The sequence below is a fragment of the Arachis stenosperma genome, chromosome 8, assembly GCF_014773155.1.
Source record: "Arachis stenosperma cultivar V10309 chromosome 8, arast.V10309.gnm1.PFL2, whole genome shotgun sequence".
NCBI classification, from domain to species: domain Eukaryota; kingdom Viridiplantae; phylum Streptophyta; class Magnoliopsida; order Fabales; family Fabaceae; genus Arachis; species Arachis stenosperma.
Window position 1 is genome coordinate 11,604,618 of NC_080384.1, and position 12,135 is coordinate 11,616,752.

At 34.7% G+C, this 12,135-nt stretch overlaps 1 protein-coding gene and 1 pseudogene across 1 annotated transcript; one reads left to right on the forward strand and one right to left on the reverse strand.

Annotated features, from left to right (window-relative positions):
• Positions 1 to 1,608: 1,608 nt before the first annotated feature.
• LOC130945388 (probable indole-3-pyruvate monooxygenase YUCCA11) lies at positions 1,609 to 5,160 on the reverse strand. Its single transcript, XM_057874110.1, has 7 exons — positions 4,935 to 5,160; positions 4,551 to 4,637; positions 2,957 to 3,540; positions 2,587 to 2,713; positions 2,479 to 2,504; positions 2,085 to 2,210; positions 1,609 to 1,800 (listed from the first exon to the last, which is right to left on the reverse strand). The coding sequence occupies exons 1-7, from the start codon at positions 5,158 to 5,160 to the stop codon at positions 1,609 to 1,611; spliced, it is 1,368 nt and encodes a 455-aa protein (XP_057730093.1).
• Positions 5,161 to 5,739: 579 nt separating this feature from the next.
• LOC130945389 (uncharacterized) lies at positions 5,740 to 11,346 on the forward strand (annotated as a pseudogene).
• The last annotated feature ends 789 nt before the right edge of the window (positions 11,347 to 12,135 follow it).

The window sequence follows — 12,135 nt, forward strand, 5'->3', positions numbered from 1 at the left end:
ACTAAATAAAAAGATACATCGAAATTGAATAGAAACAAAAATGATAGATTGAAATTGAATAGAAAGTGAATCACTCTACTTTCTATCTAATTTCTTGACGCAACAAGAAAGGGACTCTTCAACCTAACTTGTCAACGCCATAATTTGGGAATTGAATGGAAGGGACTCCTCAACGTTCTATTCAATTCCCTATGCAACAAGAGAGGGACTCCTCAACCTCAGTTGTCCACACCATGGTTTCATCACGAAACCAAAAAAGGGATTTTTAAACCTCTAAATCATTCTGTATTACAACTACAATAGCTAAGGAGGTATTTATAACCTCTCATTATTTAAAACAAAAAAAAACCTGAAGCCTGTAAGCATAAGACCCAATCTAGTAATTAAATAAACAAAATTAAAATATATCAAATTAAATTAAAACATTCTAAAAATATAAACTAATATCTTCTAAATAACGCTTGAACTCTTCATATTACAAATATTTGAAGCACGTATCAAAAAAGGTGTTTTACCGTTTCGTATGAGAAAGTTCAAAATTTGAAATTGGGTAACTTTCTAGAAAAGGCAAAGTAGTGGAGCGAGAAATTAAGAATAGTGGGAAACGTGTCGGATGGGTGCGAGTAAATGAAGGGAAGTGAATTTCATTTATGATTGATTAATTCCTTATGATGATATAATAAGAGCATGTTAGGATTAAGCATTATTATTCTAAGATGATATCGGAAATAACACATTAATCCTAGGAGGTAATTTGTTAGTCGAAAATAATTTGTTTCAAAAAAGGGAGCATTCGAAGAGTCAATAAGCGTATGTCTTCGAAGAAAAGTCAACATTGAAAGAGAGCCCTTTGGGCAAGCAAGATCGAGCAAGACTTTGTCATGACCAGTCAACAAGCTGATCGATGGGTCGAATCGAAGGTCCCAAAGTTTGAGGGTTGCATTTGAATGTTGCCTTTTTTCCAGCAAAAGACGTGGGAACAGTTACCTTTGAATTAATGAACATGGGAGTTACACTTCAGATTACTCATGCATACTCACATCCCAACGAATTTTTGAGTCTGCTTCGAGTCAATTTTTTGTAGGGTTCCTACCACTTGTTTTTATTTTTTATTTTCATTTTCTGCAAACTTTACTTTCCTTGCAAATTTATCTTTCAAGCAACATTTATTTTTCTTGTTCAATTTTATGTTTCAGTACTTTAATTTCAGTTTTAAAAGTCCTTTAATCTAATCGAAGGAATTTTATTGCTTTATTTAATTTCAACGCAAATCATTTTAAATTCAGTCAATTTATTTTCACTATCTTATTTTTTGTTTTCAGATTTTCTTAAGGTTTTGTCCGATCGAAAGGTCTTTGATGCACTTTGAAAAATTGGTACTCGCAAAGAGGAGTAGGTTTCGCTCCCAGACCATTAGATATCGAACCACTTTCGATTTGCTAAAAATCGATAAAATAATAACTAAGAATCGTTAGATGAAAATTCAGTCAAATCAATTAAATCATTTAACTGCTCTCAGCTATCAAGTTCACATGAAGTTGACTGCATCTAAGTTTTCACCTTATTTCAATCAATCGATCAACTTGCATGTATCACTATAAAATAGCACTAAGATGTAATTTGATTGACCCTTGAAGTCAAAATGAAGTTGATATCATTTGCTATTTTCATCGCGTCAAATGAGATGCCTTCTAATCCTCTTTTTGAAAATCCAGCACTGTAAATTCCATGTTCTCCTTTCCAATGATTTGGGTAACTTGGTTTTGGCATTCCATTCTCATTGAATAGATTCTTATAATCCTGAACGGCAAAAAATGTAATACAATTAATTACACAAATATATTTATTAAATCCATTAATCTAAACAATAATGTTAAAAGACAAAAAATAAAAGTCAAAATTTATTATTAATAAATATTAAATAAGATAAATTCTAGTTGATTTTATTTTATTTTTTTTTGTTATAAAATATTTTGTTAATTTAAAATTGAATTTGAGATTACTATACCGACTATCCATTGAATAGATTTGTTTCTTTAGGAAATACTATATTGTTTCTGAAATAAAAATACAAATATACGCACCTTAAGCCACTTCAGCACATTGGTTTTGTATCCAGTAGCAAAGATGATTGCATCAAAATAAGCATGTTGTCCATCAACAAATTTAACGAGCTTACCTTCTTTGATACTTGAAATACCAGGATAAACCTAAATTTAATTTAAGACAAGGTTAACTAATTTTGTTAATTAACAAATCAATTTATAAATTATAATTAATTAATTAAAAGTATAAAAAATTAACTTTTACTTAAACAACATTAACCGACTTTAATGTTTAGATTATAACTTAATATTTAAGATTAAATATTTATAATTTGAAGTCTAAAATTTTAGATAAATAAAATAATTTTAAAAAATTAACTGATGTTAAAAAATTGATTATCTAGCATTAAACAAGTATATATGTATTTATTACCTTCACTTTTCCCTTCTTAATCTTTTCTACACAACCAACATCAATAGTAGGAGTAGTACCACCTTTTATTTTGAGTGCAAAAGGATCCCTCCTTTGGCCTCATCAAACCATACTTAAACATATTTTCATACTTCAATTTGCTCATAAGAACCATCATCTTGTCCACTTTCTCTACCATGAAGTGTTTCAGCATCAACATACCCGCATACACCATTTCCTTAATAAAATAATGCACCTGAATAAATAGCATACACCCACTATTAAATTTTGTTGGTTATTTTGAACTATATAGAGTTCATATATTAGAATAGATGCAATGCATGCAATTTGATTGCAAGCACAAGAATTTACATAATTAAGTCATGTATATTTTGAGTTAATTTATTAACACTCTAATTTGCAAGAATTATAAAACTATCTTTTTTAGAGAACCAAACATATAAATAATTATATATCTATCGACAGAAAAATAATTTACCTGACTTCTGACAACAATAGAGGTATATGCACCCCAATTTGAAAGATCATAAGCAATTTCCATGCCAGAATTGCCACATCCGAAAACCAAAACATTCTTCTTGTACATTTCTCTCCCATTCAAATACTTGCTACAATGCATGGACTCTCCTTGATAACTCTCAAGCCCTTGAATGTTTGGGATGTACTCTTCACTATTCTCTCCACTCGCAACCACCAGAAACTCTGCCTCATAGATCTCGTCGGCACCAGAAGTGTTGTTGGTAACAAGGAGCCTCCATTTTTTACTGCTTTGGTCAATGAAAGCAGAGTCAACAGAGCAGTTGTAGTTGATGGCAATACCGAAATACGTGATATAAGAGTCAATGTAGCGCAAGAAATCAACCCTAGGGACAAATTTGGGAAAGTCAGAAGGAAAAGGATAATGTGGAAGGCTACAAAAGTCTTTTCCTAAGTGTAGTTTCAAACGGTTATAGGCTCTTTTCCTCCAAAGAGAAGCAGGGCAATCATCTCTTTCAAGAACAATGTTAGAGATTCTGAGTTTGTTGAGGCACCCTGCGGTTGCTATTCCAGCAGGTCCTGCACCTACAATCACAACAGGTACTTCAATAATCTGCATACTTGATTGTTATAGTTAATAATTAATTTACTCTTGGTGTTTTTATAGTTTTATAAAGTTCTGTTATCATTTAAAACATCCATGAATTATGATTATCTTTTTATAGTTTTTTGTTTGTTTTGTTGAAATTAATTATGGGGCAATGCGTATGTTTTGGAGACAGTATAATTGATTACTGGTTAGTCAAGTAATTTTTAGAAAAAAATTATTTTTACTGTCTAAAATTAAAAATTAGTTATCAAATTGAAATTAAAATATAAAATATATATTTAAAATATATAAAACATTATATATAAGTAATATATATATAATATTTTTTAATTTTTATACATAACATACTATACAATTAAGAGTAATATAAAATTTAAGAAGATGATTTAATTAACATGTGTAAGGTTATGCATTTTAAAGTTATTATTAATAAAAAAATATTTTTTTACATTAAAAAATATTACACAAATATGTTAAAATCTTAAATTTTATTTATTTCATAAAAAAAATAATTAATAATTTAATATATATTTTTAGACTTAAAACCTTTAAAAAATACTTAACCATGCAACATTTCTATCCGAAACACCTAACTATTTATTTATCCCCTCTCAAATACCTTTTTCCCGTCCCCTCCTTGATGCCTTCTAAAGGAAGGGAAAGCATTGATTTTTTTTTAAAATTAGGAGTGAGATTTGAATTTGAGATTTTTAAGTGAAAATAAGGAGATTATGCTATTTGAGCTATAACTCGATGGGCTCATTGATTGTTCCTTGGACTAAAGAGGAGTGATAATTAATATTAAATTTGAGAATGTCAATATCATTTTTTAATGTATGTATATTTAAGGGATATGTATTATTTTGATCCCTAATATTTAGGGTCAGAATCGAAACTGTTCTCAACGTAATTTTTATTCAGAATCATCCTTAACGTTTTATTTCGTATTAAAATCGTCCTTTTAATTTTTTACGGACAAAAATACCTTCCACCACCACTAGCACCTTTACCACCACCACCACCACCACCTCCCTTACTCTGCCACCACCACCTCCCTTACTCTTATCAAATACTAATAATCAGATTCAAGAACACGAACAATAACACATTATACAAATCCAAAAATAACAATATCAAATTCAACAACCAAATCAACACACAACAATGATAAAATCACAAAATAACAAATCAAAATTAGATTAGAAGTAGAAGCAGAAGCAGACCCAGAAGTAGAAGAAGCAGAAAAAGCAGAAGCAGAAGAAGAAGAAACAAAAACTCAAGCAAAAGCTCAAGCAGAAACAAAAAGCAGAGACCGAAGCAAGAAGTAGAAGCCAAAGCAAGAAGTAAAGGCCAAAGCAAAAACAGAGACCGAAGCAAGAAGCAAAAGCGGGGAGGTGCAGCGGCGAGGCGGCGAGAAGTAGCGGCGAAAACGCGGCGATAAAGAGCGGCGGTATAAAAGCAGAAGCTCTCTCTCTGGCTCGCGACGATGACGGCGACAGCGGCTCCAAACTTTGCCGGCGCCGTCCCCCCTTCCCCTTCCCCTTCCCCCTCCCTCGCGTCCTTTCCCCTTTCCCTTTCTCCCCTCCTCCTTGCATCTTTTCTTTTTTTAATAATCTTTTTATTAGAATAGGGATAATTTAGTAATAAAATTAAAAAAAATTATTAAAAACAATGATTTTAATACGAAATAAAACGTTAAGGACGATTATTCTAAATAAAAAATTACGTTGGAGACGATTTCGATTCTGATCCTAAATATCAGAGACCAAAATTATGATCTATTTTTTATTTTTTAGTTATTAAACTGAGGACAATTAACACGTTCATTTCCAAGTAAACTGGAAACTTTGAGAATACTATGATGAATTCTTGAAGGAGTAATAATAAGACGCTGATTCATTTTTGTGTACATTGATTTTAGACTCGTCATATTTTATTTCATATGGTTTTGTTAATTTATGTAATGTTCAATTGTTCTTTATTCATGAATGAAATAGAGTTTTGTTTCAGAAAGAACCTATAGTCTTATTCAAAATTAAAACTCAATTCAATGAATTGAGCAGAATATAAATTAATGTGTTCAAACTAACATTATCCTTTAAGTTGATTGAAATACTGCTTGTGGTAAAAAAAACCCTAGCAGAGAAAGAGTACGTACTTCGTACTCAAGGAGAATGAGAGAAGGAGAGAGCGGGGGCGAGCGGTTGAGGATGAAACACGGTGAGAAAGATGGCCATGTCATCAGAAGAGATAAGGAGGAGAGCGTGGGTGGGTGTGTATCCGGTGTTAAGGAGGGTTCTTCTCGAGAGGGGTTAGAAAAGCCATCCAAGGCCTCTTTTAGAGATAAAGTCATTGGTGCAGAAAAGTCTAAGGCCTTTGCATTAGTAGGATCTTTATCTAGGGATGGTATCGCGATGGTGACAGATAAGCAGGGTGATTCTCGTCCACCAAGTGTCAGTTTTACCAAGGAGGCAAAGAGCTGTCTAGCTGAACCTTATAAGGAAGCCATCGTGATCAATGTGCTGGATAAACATTATGGCTACACGGCTCTCATGCATACGCTTCGGATAGTATGGCGCATCAAAGGAGGGTTTGATTTGCTGGATGTGGGATTTGGATATTTTTTGGTTAAATTTGATATTGCTGCGGATCGTGAGAAAGTCATTCTTGGTGGCCCGTGGTTGATAGACGGTTACTATGTTGCAGTAAAGCCATGGGATGTGGATTGTAGGCCATGCGAAAAATTCTTTGGATCAACGCTGGTATGGATTCGAGTCTCGAGACTTCCAATTTGGTGCTACCAGGAACAAGCAATGCTGCAAATTGCTTCTGCAATAAGAATTCTGGTAAAAGTAGATTTGGCCACTAAGCTTGCAGAAAGAGGAAAATATGCCCGAGCTTGTGTTCAAATTAATCTTGAGTTACCTGTAATCAAACATATTATAGTGGAGGGTGTGACTTATGAAGTGGAGTACGAGAGTTTACAGTTGATTTGTGCTACTTGTGCACGGTATGAGCATGATAAATCGTTGTGCATGGAGAAGGAGTCCTTGGAAGGAAATGGAAATTCCTTTGGTGATGGAAAAAAATAATGAAGCCCCGACACTAGTGCCACACAACAATCATGAGATTTAAAAAGAGGCTGAATCAGAAGCTCGTGATTTGGGTGAGAGTCCTCGTAATTTGGGTGAGAAATTATGAGTTGTTAAAGGGAAGGATGTGGTTACGGAATCATTGGCTCCTCATGTGCCTGATGGTTATGTTAATGAGGCATGCATGGATGATGGAGAAGGCTGGAAACAAGTACTGCGTAAGGAAAAATTCACAATGGGTCAGTCATCAGGTTTGAAGGACCAAGATGGAAAGCAGCACAAGTTTAGTTCGAGAAGGGTTCCAAGGCCTAATATGCATGGTGATGGAGGCAAATCAATTGGCATTAGGATGGGGAAGCGAGAAAAACATGAAATTGCGCCATCTCCATCGTGCAGAACTCCTGCACGTCGTGGAATTTCTCTACGGAAGCGTCCTCGGCCTTCCTCCTTGCAAAACTCGCCAGTTGATAAAAATGGTGGCACAACGAAGGAAACCTTAGTAGATGGAAGCATGGCAGGTGCAGTGTTGGGGGGTCCGAAGGTGGCAATTATTGAGGATCAGAGTGTGCCAGTACCGCAGGACAAACCACCTATTGAGGTTGGTGATTCTGTTTAAAATTTATGTTCTTATTTATTCTGTCCCTATTATTTATGGATAGTTTAAATATGATTGTTTGGAATATTAGGGGTGCTTCTAATAAGTTAGCCCGGGTGCATTGTAAGGAACTTGTTAGGAAATTTAGACATGTTTTCTTTATTATGGTTGAAACTCACTCTCCTTTTTAGCATTTAAAATTATTTTAGGAAAGGTTGGGGTATCACTCTGTTGGTATAGTAGAAGCAGAGGGGCATAAGGGAGGTATTTGGTTTCTATCCTCTATGAAGGGTGTTTGTTGTAAGTTCATTGATGCTTTTGATCAGGGTGTTACTGTGGAGGTTCACTTTGATAATTTAATTTGGAGGTGTAGTGGTATTTATGGCAGTCCTCAATTTAATAAAAGGCTTTTCCTTTGGGATTATCTTGTTGCACAATCCATGGTTTTTCAAGGACTTTGGATTGTTCTTGGTGATTTTAATGAAGTCAAATTTGCTCATGAATCTAAGGGCTGTCAATTTTCTCATCAAAGAGCAGACATGTTTGCTACTTCATTAGGGGATAGTGATTTGTTTGATCTGAAGACTATTGGGAGGCAGTTTTCTTGGTACAAGAGGGTGAAAAATTATGTTGACGTGGCAGAAAGGCTTGATCGAGTCTGTATAAATAATAGTTGGTTATCTATCTTTCCAGATGCTTATGCAGAAGTTTTAAATAGGCTTTAGTCTGACCATTGCCCTATTCTGGTGCGTTGTAAAGGTCGTCCTCAGCCTAAAGGGAATTAACCTTTCCGATTTATTGCTGCTTGGGCTACTCATCTTGTGTACAGGGATATTGTGAACCAGTCATGGTGGTCTAGTAATAGAGGGATTCATGACAAGCTTTCGGAAGTACAGAAGAATTCACTAGAGTTTAACTCGAAGGTATTTGGTAACATTTTTGTTAAGGAATGTGAATTAGAGCAGCAGATTAATTACTTACAAAAGCGTTTGAAAGTGGTGGATAGTATTTATTTGCGTCAGAAAAAGCAACAATTACTTGATTATTATAATAATACTCTAATACAAGAAGAGCTCCTATGGTTCCAAAAGTCTAGAGAGCAGTGGGTAAGGTTCGGGGATAGGAATACAAGATTCTTTCATATTAAAACTCTTGCGCGAAGGAAGCATAATAAGATTCATGGCCTTTTTCTCAAGGATGGAGTATGGAAAACTGATCCAAAGGTTCTGAGTCAAGAAGCAGAGTCTTTCTATAAAAGCTTATTCTATCATTTGGATGATGTTGATTTGGGTTGCCTTGGTGATGTGCCTCTTCCTTCTCTGAATGAGGAAGCTTGCAATAATCTTACGGCACCAGTTACTATGGAGGAAGTCAAAACAGCTGTTTTTCACATGAACTCTTTTAAAGCTCCGGGTCCTGATGGGTTTCAAGCTTTCTTCTTCAAAGAATATTGGGAGATCATTGGTCTTGATGTTCGGAAGATGGTTAAGCAGGCATTCTCCGGTGTTACTCTTGATCCGAGAATGTTAGAGACTTTACTGGTTCTCATTCCAAAGGTTGAATCATCGGTATCTATGAAAGATTTCAGGCTAATTAGTCTCTGCAATGTAGTTTACAAGATCATCACGAAGGTCCTTGTTAATAGGCTTCGTCTTCATCTTGCGGAGATTGTTGGCCCGCTTCAAGGAGGATTTATTCTGGGACAAGGAACTCCTGACAACATCATTATTGCTCAAGAAGTCCTCTACTTTATGAAGAAGACTAAATCAAAGAAAGGTACACTGGCCTTTAAGATTGATCTAGAGAAAGCTTATGACAGAGTTGACTGGAGGTTTTTAGCTCATACCCTTAAGAGCTTTCGTTTTCCTATTTCTACACTTAATTTGATTATGAATTGTGTCACTGCTTCTTTCTTATCTATTCTTTGGAACGGGAGTCGTCTAAATGGCTTTACTCCTAGCCGAGGTCTTAGACAAGGAGACCCTATGTCACCCTATCTTTTTGTGTTGTGTATAGAGCGATTGGCATGATTTATTAGTCATCAGGTTGATTTGGGCTTGTGGGAGCCGGTTGCTATTTCTAGAGGGGGACCAAGAATATCCCACTTAATGTTTGCAGACGACTTGCTTCTATTCTGTAAAGCTACAAAGAGACAAGTGCAAAATGTGATGTTGGTTTTGGAGACTTTTTGCAAAGCATCTGGGATGAAGATTAATGTGGAGAAGTTTAAAGCGCTTTGCTCCAAGAATGTCTCTGCAATAAGGAAAGAGGTTTTCACTGGGGTAACCTCTATCAGATTTGTCTAGGACTTGGGCAAGTATCTTGGAGTTACCCTTAGCCATTCTAGGGTGACTCGTTCAGCTTTCAATGGTGTCCTGGATAAGATTCAGAGTAGGCTAGCAAGCTAGAAAGGGAGTTTACTCAATCAGGCTGGTAGACTCTGCTTGGTTAATTATGTTGCCGCCGCTATTCCCACGTACCAGATGCAGGTCTCTATTTTTCCCAAAGGAATCATTAGTAAATTGGAGTCTATGATGAGGAATTTTCTTTGGAAATGACAAGTTGATGGAAGAGGATTGAATCTTGTTGTTGGAAGGTACTAGTTACTCCAACAAAATATGGAGGTTTGGGGATTAGAGATCCTTATTGTGTAAATATTGCTCTTCTTGGGAAGCTAGTTTGGACTTTTTTCCAGCAGCCAAACAAGCTATGGGTCCAATTGTTGGATGCCAAATATCAATCATCTCTATATGACTATTTTAGTTATTCTAAGAACAATGACTCTTCCATTTGGAGGTGTCTTTGCAAGGCTTGGAAAGTGTTGAAGGATGGGTTTGCTTGGTGTATTGGAGATTTGAACCAGAATTTTTGGTTTTCTAGCTGGAGGAGAGAAGGACGGTTATCTAATGAGATGGATTATGTTCACATTTCTTATTCGAATCTCCATATACAGGATATTTGGTCGGTTGGTAGGTGGTATTTGGATACTCTTTATTCTCCTTTACCTCAAAATCTGAAAGGTAATATTCTCTCTTACAATCCAGATGAACAAGCAGGTCCGGAAGTGGGTTGGTATTGGAGTGGGTCTACTGCCAAAGCCTATGACTCACGCAATGGTTACTTGTGGTTGTGTAAGCAGCTGTTTGGTTGGGAGGAACGGGAGAACTGGCTTTGGCTTTGGCGTCAGCTTGTTTCGGAAAAGCATAAGTTTTTGGCTTGGTTGTGTCTTAAGGAGGCTCTTTCTACTGCAAGTTTTCACTTTAGAAGAGGGATGTCGTCATCGGATAGGTGTCCAAGATGTCTTTCTAGCCAGGAATCGGTTTTACATTGTATTCGAGATTGTCCAAAAGCTCAGCTTGTCTGGCATAGGTTGGATATTTCTTGTCATCCTTTAGATTTGAAGAACTAGTTCTTGTATCATAGCAGAGAGCATCCGTTCAAGTTCTTTTTGGGACTTTGGTGGATATAGCGAGTAAGGAATAATGACATCTTTAATCCCCATGAAACTTGGCCTCCGGAAAAAGTGATTTGTCTAGCATTAACTTCAGAAAAGGAGCTAAGGAATATTTTTGAATTACAACGTATGTCCCTTCCCTCTACTCTAAATGGTTTTTGGAATCCCCCATCCATTGGTACTTTTAAGATTAATTGTGATGCTAGTTATTTTGGTTCGGGTGATAGTGTTGGTTTTGCTTGTGTTATTAGAGATTGTAATGGGAGCTGGCAAAGGGGGCTGTTTGGGAATGATTGAGAGTAATAGTATTCTTCAAGGAGAATTGTTTGCTATTTGGAGAGGATATCTCTTAGCTTGGGATGTGGGTCAACGAGATGTTATTTGTGAGACGGATTATGTGGAAACATTTAATCTTGTTACACAAGATGGTTTTGGGTTTAGTGATCCATTGGTGCTCAAAATAAGAGATATCATGTATTGGAATTGGCGTGTTGACTTTCGTTTGATTATGAGAGATGCAAACACGGTGGCAGATACTATATCAAAGATGGCGATGAAGTTACAACTTTCGCATGTGGAACTTCTTTCACCTTGGGAGAAGTTTAAGAGTAGTCTTAAACGGAACTGTCTCCCTATTTAAGCAGTTCCTTGTTTTGTTTGTTTTGTTTTTCTTTGTTTAATTTATTTCAGTCACAAAAAAAACTAACATTATCCTTTAATTATTTGGGAATTCAAAAAGAATATTTACTTTCTATTTCTTTTTGTATAAAATATTATAGATTAAAAATTTTCAATGTTTTTAAATTTCTATATATATGAATTATATTTTAAAATGTATAAAATATTCAGTAGATTTCTTATAGGTTAAGAGTCAATATTCAGTTCTTCTATTCGAAATAATTGTCCATTTTTAATACTACTCCTATGTTGTTACGAACAAGTATTATTCATTTAGAAAAATTAGGTAACATTAATAACTAATTTACTTTTTACTAATTAAATGAAGATCGAGGAGAGAGAGTAAGTTAAAAAGAAAACAGTAAAATGTTATAATTAAAACTACCAAAAAATTAGAACAATTAATAGAAATAATTTCATACATATGTATTTTATAATTGGATAATTATTTGGAAATAAAACATTAGTAAGTGTTTGGATTAAATATTGCCATGACATCGTATGTATATATTAGTGTGTGAAATAGTATTATTTTAACTGTATTTTGTTTTTTTTCGCTCATTCAGAAAATAAATAGGTTTGAATCAATTATTAAGGCGTCTATCGTTGAGCAAGCAAAACCGCGAAATTTACACAATTGGTTCAAACAAAATATTAAAAATTCTACTAATAAAAAAATATGATATAATAAAATTATAAAATTGAATAATTACTCTACTTTATTTTAACTAAATATTTTACGGGATACAAA